The following is a 15,084-nucleotide window of genomic DNA, read 5'->3' as shown; positions in this document are numbered from 1 at the left end:
TAAATCGCAAAGAGTTACAAATGTAGATACACAGTCGGACATATGCCTCATTTCCCAGGAATAACCGGTACTTGGGTGATTTACCTGAAAAGATGATTTCGCGTGTAATTTATTTTTTGTTCCCTGATAATAATGTGTTGTTTGAACTTGTTCCCTAAATACTTTAACCAAGAATGTTTTTTGAGAAACTGTGTGCAGAGGAAGGATTCGTTTTCTCCTGAATCACATGAACCAATATTTTGCTCCGTTTGAAACCCAAAAATTTTTCCTCTACATAATCAAATCATCTAATGACGTAACGAGCTAAAACGGCACCTCCAATTTCCGCATAAAACGTTTTTCATTTGAATCGAAAAATGCAATTTCATTCTTACGTCTCAACGTGATGCTGAGGCGATGCCCAATAATTTCATTTGAAAATATGCAAAATGCTTTATTTTGAAAAGAACATTATATTTTTCCAGTCACATAAAATCGGCACGTAAGTACGTGAGAATTAGCATGGTCTTAAATGTAATTTCACGTCTAAGCGTTTCCGTTTTCAATATTCAATTGAATCTAATACATTTAATGAACCCTGTAGAATCGACGATGTTCACATATACTAATGATTAAAGTTACGACAAAAGGTTTGTGATATTCTTTTGGCAATACTATGTTCTATAGATCCAATAAACTCAATTAATCAGATTATATATTATTTTAGAAAAGAATAGTTATTAAATAAAAACAACACAATTACTGAAATATAGTGATTACGTATACCAATTTTTGGTTTACTGTCATTAGTAAATTACACTGTACATCTGTCTATACAATCACGTTAATTAAGCTTAGAGTTATTTTACGTAGGTATAAAATATACGCACGTGTAATTATATCTATGTACATGATATATATGTTATTTCGTGGAAGTGTGACGTGCGAAAATCTTTCTTGCGTTCGGCATGTCTTCCGGGTCTTACGCTATCCTCGTATACGGAAAAACACCTAATTCGCAAAGAGTTACAACTGTTGCGTATCAACACAATCCAATTTATACAATTAACCAACTATTCAATTTTAATCCATATATTTTATACGGCTGGGATTTTCCTGGACGGTGGTTCCCAAGCTATATCGAGCTGTCTGGAAAGGACAGCAGTCCCACATCTGGCAATACAAGACCGCGCTGAAGGAACTGCGACCCTAAACAATATACCAAATATCGCGCAATAAATGAACCGTCTAAGGGTCGTATGGAACTACCAGCGCGGGTTTTTCACTACTTCATTACCCCTGGGTTTTTACCAATTATCAATAGTCAGTTGGCTGCCAGATGTGGACGCTGGCCTGTCTGGACAATAGGTACGCGAAAGTCCGAAAGGATCACGTATTGTTCAAGCATAGGTCATACCTGCATGCTCCCACTCTCCTCCTACATACAAACTTTTCATCCCTATAACCAAGACTTCCGATGCAATTTCTTGACCAATCCTGGATTCCCACCAATCGCAATAATCAACCAATAGGGAAAACTGACGAATCAGTAAACTCCTACACCCTCCACATTTCTTAAAACTCCTTCACATTCTTTCTTACTTTACTTTAACACAGTCAGTTCCCGTCGAGACATCAACCACCAACAATCCTATCAAGACCTCAAGCAACGAATACCTAACCGTTTCAAATACCAATCCAATATCTGTTTTTAACGAACTATCCAGTCAACGAATTATAAACATATCTTATTAACCGCTCATATTAACTTGTAAATAAATAGTTAAGTTCTAAAAACAATACCAGAACAATTTCTCTTAAATTGAATACCCTCACTCCACTAAAGTGTCGTGTGGGACACAACATTAAGTGTATCGCCGTAATAAAGAATTTGAAATAAAAATGACCACGTAATTAACGTTTTCATTGGTCAATTTTGCTGCTACAAAGCGATATTTGTTCCGACATAGATGCTTAAAAATTTTGGCGACAAAAATAAATAACTGTGAAATCATGTAAAACCTTCCGAGTGATAGTTCTGATACGAAAAATGAAAACCTCAACTGGTGAGTGCGAATAAAAATATCATTATATAATTAGACGAGATCTAGCATGGTTCATTGACTCTGCAGCACCGCAATCACCGGCGATTAATGGAATTAGGCGATAACCCATTTCATCACGATAGAAAAAAAATACCGTCAAAAAAATGGCATAAACTGCACAGGGTTAGCACTATTGTTTTTTCACGGTCCAATGTACGGCAAATTCATCAGCCAGCATGCTTTAATTACTGTTCACCTCCCCCCCCCCCTCGTACGAATTGAATTTTTATCGCCATCTACACTCGGAAAGTTTTGGAATTTTATCAGAGATCTCGGATGATTTTAATAAACTCGAGGCCTAATATTTGATGACTCGAGTGATACCCTCGGGTACCGAACCATCGGTTCACCCTTCTCCTTTGACTTGAGTCCGACATAACTTGGGAAATAGATGGGTCAACAAGGACAAGATAACCAGAATAGTTTGACCAACTTTTTCAATTAAATTCTGACGGATTCAAAGTCGCAATGATCGTATTTTGACCGAAAAAAGATACTCGGATTCATTATCAGGCGTATTTGAAGCACTCCTCACTTAATCCAGCTTTTTGGCCAGACAAAACAAAAAATAGCTGCCGTTAGAATACATTCCTTGCGCTCAAGCTTCGAAGAGCTTCTGTGTACTCACTTTACAGATCTGCGTCATTTTTATTAATTGTTTTTCTGTACTTGACCACCAGTTGCATCCAAGCTGTTTACTCCAAAGAATAATGCGAAAAAACAAACGTTGGGGTAGGCACGATCCCTTGGATGGGAGATTTTGTTTGTATCGTTAATTAGAAGATAGAAAGGAAACAAGGAAAAGGATAAATGAAACGGCGGATTCCAATGAAATGTAGATATATGTATAAATCAGAACCTCAACGCAAAAATATCGTCTAGTAATTTTTTCCTGCCTCGAAACAATTTCACTCAAGTTCCGCCGCAATGTGGCTCACTAGGATAATCGTAACAAATTTTGAGTTTTTGGTGGAAAAAATTGCAGAACTTAAAGCAATTGACAAAATGGATTTGATTCTTAAAGTAAAAATTACGTTATTTTCCGGAATGCGCCATAACCTTCGAATGTAATCGGTTGGAACTAATGTCCGGACACTTGTTAAATTTCTTGTATAACACTTGAGTAAATTGCAAAAATGTTTGCCGAGCCAAGATAGAGCAAGGATTTAAAAATTTTTGCTAAGAGTGCGACTTATACGCAAAAATCGAAAATGAGCAACTCCAGTGTGTGAATGACATTAGAAGCAATACAAGGGTTAACTTTGAGCGCTTTCACTTTCAGGACACATTACATGTAAATTTGATATCATTAACGATGCCATAAAGTCCCAATAATTATATCCATTCGACAAATTTCCACTCAGGGAGAGATGAAATATCAACGTGGACACGAAGGTTCTTGTCAGCTTGTAACAGAAAGTGTAGAAATAACGTTTTACCTGTCAAATATACCAGCAAAATGCCAAAGGATAACTGGAGTTGGAACAACGCACCAAGCGTGCCTCGAATGGCTGGCTCCGCAACTTCGGACACGTACAACGGCACTACCACTGTCGTTGCCCCGATTGCAGCTCCAGCCAAAAAGCGAGCCACGAACAACCTGTTTCGAATATAGAAAAACTACATTAACGATTCGTAAAGTAATTACTGTAAGACGTGTGGTTTCCACGCCGCGCCGCTCGATCCCTGTTTACTGATTACTTGGTCCACCTTGTTTGGAGTTCGACTTAACTCAATCACTCAGTATGAATCGACGGAAAATAATGCAACGAAAAATGTAGTTCTCCTTCAAGAAGGTACCCAGACCTCAATGGCCTCGAACAGCATTGAAACGAGCTTCAGACGATCTGACAGATCACAAAATTCGATTATCAATTGGCATTGTGCACTATATCGAGAGCCAGGTGGTCACATAAGTCAGTTGAAAAGGTAAACAGCAAAAATTTGAAATAAATTTCAATCGGTTACCATAAAGCGCTTGGTGCAAATCCTATGATGAACCAGCAAATTACATAAGGTACGCCAATCGTCAGTATGGCGTTTTTGCGTCCTACTTTATCGGCTATCCATCCGGCAGGAATGGCACCCACGAGAGCTCCCAGCGGGAGCAAGGATCCGACCCACGACTTGTCGTCATCGGCCAAGGTTAGTGTATCCTTTTGGTTGTAGAGTGGAAGAGCCGGGGATGACCAGCCGAGATAGTTGCCAGCAGTCACCGCGGCCAGGGTAGCTACGATTAAGCGTATTCATTCGTTTAATACGGTCATTCACTGTCTCGGTCATTTTCAATTTCAAAAGTTTAAATGCTACGGGGGAATAGGCCCTTCAAACACAACCCAAGTTTGATCCAGCAACACGATTGACACTTATTGAGAAGTAGTCCAGTCATATTAGACCAATTTTCGACAAAGAAAAACATTAAAAGGTAAACATCTGGATTTCTGTGTACAAGCTTCTTATGGCTTCCGGATGAACATACTCAATTTCCCAACTGATACCTGCTGCGCTCGAGCCTTCATCCTGGAAAAAAGGTACATTTTTTTAGTTTTTCGCCGGTATGTCGGGAACCATTTCTCCGATCTCAGTAATAGTTTCCCGGGTACAAGTGAAAAACTATGAAAGTGTGCCTTTTTGACTAGGTATTTACTCGAAAACTTAGTATGTTCATCCGGAAGCCTTAATAAACTTGTATACCAAAATCCAGATCTTAAACTGGTTAAAGTTTTTATTTTTCCTAATATGACTGGACTAGAGTACCCTAATGCTCCTCATTGTCATAAAGGAAGACGAGTTACGTAATGGCGAAGTTTCATGACGAATCATGAACATTTATTTCCGACTCAGCCGTAAAGTTAACTGAAAAGCGGGACGAAAGTGGCATATTTTTCTCGCTTAACTTTTTTCCCTAGCGCTAAATGCAGGAAAAATGAGATTTGCGGGAAAAAAGTAGACTTTGTTCCCGTTAATCTCGTTTTCCCCGCAAAATAGAAATATAATAGAATAATTACACGATAGAATATGATAACGATGATGATGTCGATAATGATAATGATGATGACTTCGCCCCTTCGACCCACACCATACAGGGCCTGCGGCCCTGGACCCGCTCCGCGAATGTACTCGAATGTAAGCTTTAGAAAACAAACGATAGACAATGTGGAACGAGATGTGGGAGAAATTTTTTAACACAAAAAAGTGACAAAAGAATATGCAATATATACATGGGATCTATGAGACACCAAAATTGTTTTTTCATTTACATTTTACTAGCACAACCACGAATCAAACTCGCTGACTTCAAGTATGTTAAAATTGGTATTGGGGTCAACTGGACCCCACCATTTATTCCATCAATTTTCAGAAGTAACCCTGATTCAAGCGCGTTGACTCAAAAATTGTACGTTAAAGTCGGTATCGGGCTTAGCTGAACCCCAATCAGGGCAAAATGCTAAACAGCAAACACAAACTGCCCAAAAAAGATACCAACCGAATGTTCGCTCTGCGGTCGACATAGAACACTCAGCTTCTGTGCGTGTGTGATTCCCACTTTTTGAGTCAATGGGTGTGGCCAGAGTTGAGTCAGAAATAAAGTCCCCGTGGGAATCAACGTGGGATGAATTTTAAACGTTATAAATATTTTCGATATCATACCGCGACCACTTACCTGAGAGCGTTGCAAGATACTGCATCAACTTTTGAGTCGTCTGTGACGGTGGTGAGTTATTTTTCTGTATCAATGAAGACATTTTTAACCCACAACGCTCACGAACATAAAAGTGTGTAACTCAAAATACAAACGTTCCGTATAAACGGTTTTACTCAAGGCGATTCAGAGGCACACGAAAAAACAAGATAAGCAAAAATCAGGAAGCAATTCTACCGTAGACTTGTTCAATTTCTCTCGAGATAAAATTGTCGCGGTTGCTATTGCCGCACTCACGAAGGGTTCGTTACCGCTACGAAGCCGCCGTGCATTTCGTACACTCTTATATACGGGGTTACCTCAATTGCGGACCATTGATAACCGCACTACGGATTGAATAGATATTGATAGTGGCAGTGTATTGAGAAACTATTCGAAACGATAAATACGGATTCCGCTTAATCACTTGATTTTATAATGATTTCGCTATTCTTAGCTGTTATCTCATACCAAAAACGCATGATCTTAATGACGGTGTTATTATTATAAGGCTTCCATATTTGTTTAAGCTAATAAGCAGATATGCAGGTAATACTCCATCTTTTGCTCTCCTTGTTTTAAAGTGAAGCCTGTCTCTCTATCTAATAAAAAAGTCCTGTACCGCATGGCAACAGGTAAAAAAGGTTATAGTTATTAAATAAAAACAACACAATTACCGAAATATAGTGATTACGTATACCAATTTTTGGTTTACTGTCATTAGTAAATTACACTGTACATCTGTCTATACAATCACGTTAATTAAGCTTAGAGTTATTTTACGTAGGTATAAAATATACGTACGTGTAATTATATCTATGTACATGATATATATGTTATTTCCTGAAAATGTGACGTGCGAAAATCCTTCTTGCGATCGGCATGTCTTCCGGGTCTTACGCTATCCCCGTATACGGAAAAACACCTAAATCGCAAAGAATTACAACTGTAGATACACAGTCAGACATATGCCTCATTTTCCAGGAATAACCGGTACTTGGGTGATTCACCTGAAAAGATGATTTCGCGTGTAATTTATTTTTTGTTCCCTGATAATCATGTGTTGTTTGAACTTTTTCCCTGAATACTTTGACCAAGAATGTTTTTTGAGAAACTGTGTGCAGAGGAAGGATTCGTTTTCTCCTGAATCACATAAACCAATATTTTGCTCCGTTTGACACCCAAAAATTTTTCCTCTACATAATCAAATTATCTAATAGCGTAACGAGTTAAAACGGCACCTCCAATTTCCGCATAAAACGTTTTTCATTTAAATCGAAAAATGCAGTTTTATTCTTACGTCTCAGCGTGATGCTGAGGCAACGCCCAACAACTTCATTTGTAAATATACAAAATGCTTTATTTTGAAAAGAACATTATATCTTTCCAGTCACCTAAAATCGGCACGTAAGTACGTGAGAATTAGCATGGTCTTAAATGTAATTTCACTTCTAAGCGTTTCCGTTTTCAATATTCAATTGAATCTAATATATTTAATGATCTCTGTAGAATCGACAATGTTCACATATACTAATGATAAAGTTACGACAAAAGGTTTGTGATATTTTTTTGGCAATACTATGTTCTATAGATCTATTAAACTCAATTAATCAGATTATATATATATTCATGGGGTAATTATTCCATATCAAATTGTCCTAATTGTACGAGTCATTCGGACTTTTACAAATGAGAAAAAAACATATTTAATTTTTCACATCTTCCTCAACGCAAAATAATCATTTCAGGAGTAACACTCATGTGCAATTGCCAGTGAAAATGAACAAAAATCGTAATTGGTGATAACCACAATTGGAGAGTGAATTTCTATTCAGCTGAGATCCTTGACCCAAGTGCATTGAAGGATCTGCACCTAGTGGAATCCAAGGAATACGACGGCGGTGATAAGGTAATTGTTTCGAATTTCCTTTTTATTGGAAAACGATGGGAAGAAAAGAATAACAGAAACACAGAGAGAACTTTCGCTAACCCTTCGTGGTCACTGTTATTTTTCGTCCCATAAGAAAGATATAAGTTTCTGGGATCGTATCGACCCCGGGTGAATTAGATCAGGAATGGAATGAAATTTTCTCAGTGCAACAAGCAATGCGATAAGAGACGAGATTCAGGTCTGAAAGTAGAAGAAATGAATCTTCTGTACGTACTTTGGCAACAATTCAAGCTACAACCCCAATTCAGAGTTATCTTTTTTGGCCCGAGTTTTAGGTCGTTTGTATATCTGTAGAGAAGAAGAGTCCACGGTAAGAGAGCCTGCGTTACAAAACGAAAGGGACCATGAGGGCCAACAGTGTGATATTGGATAGCATGGGACCCCATCAACATGATAAAGGAAGGATCCGGTTTTTCTGCTCAAAACGAGAATCTTGATTTTGCGTTGTTTTTCCGGGGATGAGCAATAAACGTCTTTTTCGTCAGTCGAATTTATCCCATTCCATTCCCTCTTATCATATCCCGTGCTTCCGTAATACCCTGACGATCGTTAGTAGATCACAGCATAGCCTGGTCGTTAATGACGGTGTCGTTTTTCGTTTCCATTTTCCTCATCCGATGTAGTTTCATCTGAATTTCCTCCTTGGTCCTGCCCTTTGTTTCCGGTATGATAGCCGCGATGAAAATAGTCCCGCTTAAGCATATCAATGCGAACATGCCAAATGACAGCGGCAAGCCAATGGCGAGTTTCATGTTGATGAAAATCTTTGTCACAGCGAAGGCCAGCGACCAATTCAACATCGCTGCCGCGGAACCGATTGTGCCCACGACGTTGGTCGGCGAGACTTCGTTCACCATAATCCAAGGCACTGGTCCGAATCCGATAGCGAACATGATTATGTAGATCGTGAAGAATATCAGAGGCACCCATGGAGTGCCGGTCGATTGTACTCCCGCCTGGTCGGAAAGAACATAAAACATGGTGAATGGATTTCGGTAGTAGATTCTCTACTTGTCGTCTAGATATGCGTATAATGAGTTATGCAAATGTCATGTTGGTGCGTATATCCGATTAAAGCCAGCGATTAAGATTTTAAATCGAAACACTGAGCAGGCATGCAAGTTCCATAAAATGATTTTACTGATCCAGCAAGTATTCAAAGCTATTTTCAAGGCCTGACGTATATCAAATGAATTTCATCACAACTATATCTTATATCGAGTTGGTTCAACGTCTCATTTTCGTCAGGTTAGAAACGTTTCCAGTGAGACCTCAGCTCTAGTTGTTGGAGCTGCTCAAAGTCAAGTTATATTTATACTTCCGTCAGACGAAATGAATTGCATCTTGCCAATTTTGATTTTGTCGCGCGAGATCCGCATCGGTTGCTCTATATCTAGGATTTCCAACGAACTTATCGATAGACCAGACGCTGTAGAAAGTACACTCTTTATAAACGTACAATTTCACCATAAACCAATTATACTTGATTACCATTTTGTTTCGCTAACTTCCCATTTCTCTGTTTTCAGGAAAAAGAAAGTTACTGTAATCACCCCGAAAATGAAAAGACGAATTTTCACTAGATCTCGAAGCTTCGAGATTCGAGATTTCGAAATTTTGTGTGCATGTGTGTGATCAATTTGTTTTGCCTGACGATATCTCAAGAAGACGTTACCGGACTTTAATGATTTTGGTCTCAATCTAAGCGGCTTCTTCGTGATTAGAACTGATTAGATATTGGCTTTGAGCGGTTCACTAATTTTTCAATTTTTTAGATGGAATTTCAAATAATCCCCAAAAAATGAAGATGTCTTGAAAATGAATGAATGGATTCGAACGAAAATTAGCACTCGTCGGCTTGGTGGGTGGCTGAACACGAATCTAAAATCAGATTGGAAAATCCGGCGATCCAATGGGGTGGAAAACATTCTAAAAGGTGTTTTGGATCACTGATATCGAATCCCAGGCCAGACTTCCAAAATTTGTAATGATGGAACCATCATAGTGGTTCAAAAAATGAAAAAAACGTAAAATTTTGAAACAATATGGTTGTCGAAAGCTTTGAAATTGTTGATCACGAATCTGAATCTTCAGTTCAAAATTCTAATTGAATATTTTTTTTTTCTTTGTGACCTTTCAATCTCCCGTGTGAGAACGGAAAGTTCGAGGACCGGCTGATGACCAGTCCAAAGCCACTTGCTTTCCTCTAGCTGCTGGTTTGTAACTGAAGTCGACTCTCTCAATAGGACCGGTGGTGGGGGCGTACGGGAGAGCATTTGTAATAATTAGTACACTCCCACCAACGAGCTCCACGTGCTCTTACAGCGCTTTGAACTGAGACTCGCGCAATAGGGCCGCCCAAAGTCCATAACAGCTACGCTATTTTTTCCAGCATTTCACTTATGTTTCCGGCCCCATTGCGAGAGTACCTGGCAAAATTTCGGCTGCGGTTTGTTTACCTGGAGTAGTGGGGGAAACCGCTGAGCTCTCTTGAGAGGAAGCTGCCCTATTGCGAGAGGTCCTATTGAAAGACTCGACTGTATGATACTCGTAATAGAACTTGCCATTCAACTATGACATAAAATATAATGAGATAAAATTGTCGTGTCTATTTATGGAAATTCGCGACAATCCTGTAATTCTTCCGCATCCTGGCTACAGCCTCACTTTCGCTTCGTTCGTTGATCAAATCATAATAAAACTCACCTGAAAATAGAAATGCAGGGCGACGGCAATAAGACAGACACCCATGACGCTGGAACTGGCCATGAGAAGAATTCGGCGGCCGGCTTTGTCGACCAGCAGCATGGATACGCCGGTTGCGAAGACCTGGCCGACACCCATGATGCTTGTGCATACCGTTGGGCTGAGGGCCGATCCTTCAGCTTTGAAAAGTTCCTCGGCGTAGAAGATTACGGCATTTATTCCAGACAGTTGTTGGAGAACCATAAGTCCTGAAGGAGGAAATTGGAGGGCGTCAAACCATAAAAACTCAAAGCGTGATTGAATAACCACGAACTCACCGAAAGATATCAGCACGGCCCTTTTATGATTCTTAAGCTCGGAAAGGCTGGCCTTCTGCATCCTCTGAGATTTTCTATTGCTCTCGAGCTGCGCAAGCTCCTGCTGAAAAGGGTAACTTTTGCCCCTCAATCGCTCCATGGCTCGCTCCGCGTCATCTCGACGATCTTGGCCGATCAACCACACCGGCGTCTCCGGCATGAACAGAAAAACCAGTAGCAGAGCCGCCGGTATGAAGGCTGAGGTGACGGCGATCCATTTCAAATTTCCGATCAAACCTGCCGCAAGAGAGCATTTCTTAGAATTAGATCAGGGGTCGAGTTATCTTAAACGCGGCGCGATACGCGCAGGTTTCTTCGATCGATTTCGAACACAATCATAAAAGTAGCTGAAATTTATTCTGACATTATATGGTTGCAGACGGGATCCAATGCCTTCAGTCCGACCAACCATGATTCACATTCGAAAACGATCAATAAATCGAATCGATGTGTTTGTATGGCTCAATAATTTTAATGTTACCGAACGGGATTCATTATGCCGCATTCATCTGCCCTATACATATACCCTTTTTCTATCAATTGAACATTTCTTAGAAAAACATACGTATAAACTGAGTCGTAAATTATGAGAGATAACGAAGGATCGGACATTTATTGAGGATTTTGGCAGTAAAATGACTGTGATAAGTGTTTAATTATAGACACATTATACATGGATAGTCGTAAATTTGTTAGTTTTTATTTTTTCTTCCAGCCCAAGCAACAATCTATCTCTCAGCCTCGTATCATTCTTCCGCGTCTGGTGCGAATTTTACAACGTGGGTAGAATCATAAATTATTTGACGATAAAACTCCACGTATCGCCGTAAAGCATTTGAAATAAAAATGTTCACGCCATTAACATTTTCATCGGTCAATTTTTTTGGTCTAAAGCAATATTTATTCCAACGTAGATGCTTAAAAATTACGGCGAGGAAATAAATAACTGTTAAATCATGTGAAACCTTCCGAATGATAGTTCTGATACGAAAAATAAAAACCTCAACTGTTGAATGCAAATAAAAATATGATTATACAGTGTTACGAGATCTAGCATGGTTCATTAACTCTGGAGCGCCGCAATCACCGGTGGACATTGAAATTAGGTTATAACCCATTTCTACCAAGATAAAAAAAAAATTGTCCAAACCATGGCATAGACTGCACAGGGTTCTAGCTGTTGTTTTTCCGTGGTCCAATATACGGCAAATCCAAATGCCTGCACGTCTTTATTCACTATTGACCTCTTTTATCCCCCTCCATGTAAATTGAATTTTTATCGCCACGTATACACGGAAAGGTTTGAAATTGCATCAGAGAACCCGGATGTTTTCAATAAACTCGAATACTAATATTTGACGACTCGAGTGATACCCTCGGGTACCAACCATCGGTCCACCTTTCTTTTTTGGCTCTAGCCCGACATAACTTCAAAAATAAAGGGGGTAACAAGAACGAAATAACCCGAATAGTTTGACCAACTTTTTCAATTCAATTTTTACCGATTCAAAGTCGCAATGATCGTATTTTGCGCGAAAAAAGATACTTGGATTCATCATCAGGCGTATTCGATATCATAACCGATGTCAAAAGGTCCCAATAATCGTAGACATACGACGAACTTCCATTCAGGAAGAAAAAAAATATCAACGACGATACGAAGGTTCTTGTCAGCTTGTAGCATGAAGTATAAAAATAACGTTTTACCTGTCAAATACCCCAGCGAAACGCCAATCGTGATCTGGAGCTGGAACAACGCACCAAGAGTACCTCGAATAGCTGGCTCCGCAATTTCAGACACGTACAACGGCACTACGACTGTCGTTGCCCCGATTGCAGCTCCAGCCAAAAAGCGAGCCACGAACAACCTGTTTCGAATATAGAAAAACTACATTAACGATTCGTAAAGTAATTACTGTAAGACGTGTGGTTTCCACGCCGCGCCGCTCGATCCCTGTTTACTGATTACTTGGTCCACCTTGTTTGGAGTTCGACTTAACTCAATCACTCAGTATAAATCGATGGAAAATAATGCAATGAAAAATGTAGTTCTCCTTCAAGAAGGTACCCAGACCTCAATGGCCTCGTACAGCATTGAAACGAGCTTCAGACGATCTGACAGATCACAAAATTCGATTATCAATTGGCATTGTGCACTATATCGAGAGCCAGGTGGTCACATAAGTCAGTTGAAAAGGTAAACAGCAAAAATTTGAAATAAATTTCAATCGGTTACCATAAAGCGCTTGGTGCAAATCCTATGATGAACCAGCAAATTACATAAGGTACGCCAATCGTCAGTATGGCGTTTTTGCGTCCTACTTTATCGGCTATCCATCCGGCAGGAATGGCACCCACGAGAGCTCCCAGCGGGAGCAAGGATCCGACCCACGACTTGTCGTCATCGGCCAAGGTTAGTGTATCCTTTTGGTTGTAGAGTGGAAGAGCCGGGGATGACCAGCCGAGATAGTTGCCAGCAGTCACCGCGGCCAGGGTAGCTACGATTAAGCGTATTCATTCGTTTAATACGGTCATTCACTGTCTCGGTCATTTTCAATTTCAAAAGTTTAAATGCTACGAGGGAATAGGCCCTTCAAACACCACCCAAGTTTGATCCAGCTACACGATTGACACTTATTGAGAAGTAGTCCAGTGATATTAGACCAATTTTCGCTAAATGAAAACATGAACCGGTAAAAGTCTGGATTTCTGTGTACAAGCTCATTAAGGCTTCCGGATGAGCCTAGCGAAATTCCGAATCGATACCTGTTGCGCTCGAGCCACCATCTTGGAAAAAAGTACATTTTTTTAGTTTTTTGCCTGTATATTAGGAACTATTTCTCCAATATCAGTGACAGTTCACGAGATACAGACGAAAAACTAAAAAATTGTACCATCTTTCTAAAATGGCGGCTTCAGAGCAATATGTATTGATTCGAAAATTTGGTATTCTCATCCGGAAGCTTTAGTAAGCTCGTTTACCAAAAGCCAGTTTTTTTACCGGTTAATCTTTTTATTTTACCTTATTTGACTGGACTTGAGTACTTTTATGCATTTCATTGGCACGTAGAAAGACGAGTTACGTAATGGCGAAGTTTGATGACGAATATTGAACATTTTTAACAAACGGTGTGTCTTTGCATGAAGACACAAATTGTGAAATCACTGACATCTGAATCCCTGTGTTTTCACATCATTCTATGTTCATAATCATTAAATCCAATCGCCAGAATTCTTATGCCACTTTGGATGGTTATGGACCGTTGTATTCCTAGCTTTGCGGTATTTAAAATAAATGGAATGATTCACTTCTTGCCGTCCGTACGTAGATGCGACCATTAGTGCGATGAAACTTTGTCGAGAAGAATGAGAAGATGATGTAATTTCTCATTAAATTTGCGCCGAACAGACTTTTGAGAAATCGGTAGAGCCTCTGCTTCTCCGATCTCTATGTGGTGATAAACTCAGCAAGTTGATGACAGAGCGAAGAAAAATGCCCTCACATAGTAGCGGGATTCATTATTTGGATGATCAACGTGGGATGAATTTTAAACGTGATAAATACTCTCGATATCATACCGCGACCACTTACCTGAGAGCGTTGCAAGGTACTGCATCAAATTTCCAGTCGTCCGTGACGGTGGTGAGTTATTTTCCCGATCTGATGAAGACATTTTATAATTCACAAAAACAAGATAAGCAAAAATCAGGAAGTAATTCTGCGGTAGACTTGTTTAAATAATCTCAAGATAAAATTGTCGCGGTTGAAATGCAGCGCTCACGAAGGGTTCGTTACGGTTAAGAAGTCGCCGGACATTTCGTACACTCTTATATACGGGGTTACCTCTTATCTAAGCTTATCAATTTTGAGGTCACGGCCTCATTTTTTTCTCTTATTCTCCCTGATATGCATATAATTGCCATAATATACACATGCTTAAGATCTATTACCGGAAGATCATCATCCAATTGTCCACAACAACTGCAGCTTTATTGTTCCCCCCCGCAAGAGTTTATAATAGTGCACGCACAAGATTTTTGTCATAAATCGTCGAATTAAATCCAATTGCCACGACGCAGAAGTGCGATTTCGCAATTCCGTCAAGAGCAGGGGATCATATGTTCTTTCAGTTTACACCCATTCCAATGCGTGGCGTGCAATTCTTCTCCAAAATTTTTGCCATATCTCCGATGATGTCCATTTTTCCTGTACGCTTAGAACGCCAGCAGAGGTATTACCGCTGCATAAATGGAACCCGGGGATGCTACTCGTATGAACCTATCGCGTGCAGTATTGCGAAATCC

The 15,084-nt window shown here is 39.7% G+C and overlaps 2 protein-coding genes across 2 annotated transcripts; both read right to left on the bottom strand.

The window, feature by feature from the left end:
- Window positions 1-2,992: 2,992 nt before the first annotated feature.
- LOC124416218 (solute carrier family 2, facilitated glucose transporter member 8-like) lies at window positions 2,993-5,830 on the bottom strand. Its single transcript, XM_046897143.1, has 4 exons — window positions 5,749-5,830; window positions 4,053-4,314; window positions 3,524-3,684; window positions 2,993-3,021 (listed from the first exon to the last, which is right to left on the bottom strand). The coding sequence occupies exons 1-4, from the start codon at window positions 5,828-5,830 to the stop codon at window positions 2,993-2,995; spliced, it is 534 nt and encodes a 177-aa protein (XP_046753099.1).
- A 2,160-nt stretch (window positions 5,831-7,990) lies between these two features.
- LOC124412602 (facilitated trehalose transporter Tret1-like) lies at window positions 7,991-14,465 on the bottom strand. The gene is made up of 6 exons (XM_046892617.1): window positions 14,372-14,465; window positions 13,016-13,277; window positions 12,487-12,647; window positions 10,741-11,016; window positions 10,424-10,671; window positions 7,991-8,673 (listed from the first exon to the last, which is right to left on the bottom strand). Exons 1-6 carry the CDS (start codon window positions 14,451-14,453, stop codon window positions 8,275-8,277), a joined length of 1,428 nt encoding a protein of 475 aa, XP_046748573.1. The 5' UTR covers window positions 14,454-14,465; the 3' UTR covers window positions 7,991-8,274.
- Window positions 14,466-15,084: the final 619 nt, after the last annotated feature.

This window comes from Diprion similis, chromosome 2 (assembly GCF_021155765.1).
Source record: "Diprion similis isolate iyDipSimi1 chromosome 2, iyDipSimi1.1, whole genome shotgun sequence".
Classification (NCBI taxonomy): Eukaryota; Metazoa; Arthropoda; class Insecta; order Hymenoptera; family Diprionidae; genus Diprion; species Diprion similis.
Note: the sequence above shows the minus strand (reverse complement) of the source record. Positions and strands in the feature narration are given on the sequence as shown.

Coding starts and splice junctions, on each gene's coding strand:
- LOC124416218 (XM_046897143.1), bottom strand. CDS start 5,830: ATGTCTTCATTGATACAGAAAAATAACTCACCACCGTCACAGACGACT. Junction 4,315..5,748: donor GTATCTTGCAACGCTCTCAG/GTAAGTGGTCGC, acceptor GCTTAATCGTAG/CTACCCTGGCCGCGGTGACT. Junction 3,022..3,523: donor TTTGCTGGTATATTTGACAG/GTAAAACGTTAT, acceptor CGATTATCCTAG/TGAGCCACATTGCGGCGGAA.
- LOC124412602 (XM_046892617.1), bottom strand. CDS start 14,453: ATGTCTTCATCAGATCGGGAAAATAACTCACCACCGTCACGGACGACT. Junction 13,278..14,371: donor GTACCTTGCAACGCTCTCAG/GTAAGTGGTCGC, acceptor GCTTAATCGTAG/CTACCCTGGCCGCGGTGACT. Junction 11,017..12,486: donor TTCGCTGGGGTATTTGACAG/GTAAAACGTTAT, acceptor CTCTTGCGGCAG/GTTTGATCGGAAATTTGAAA.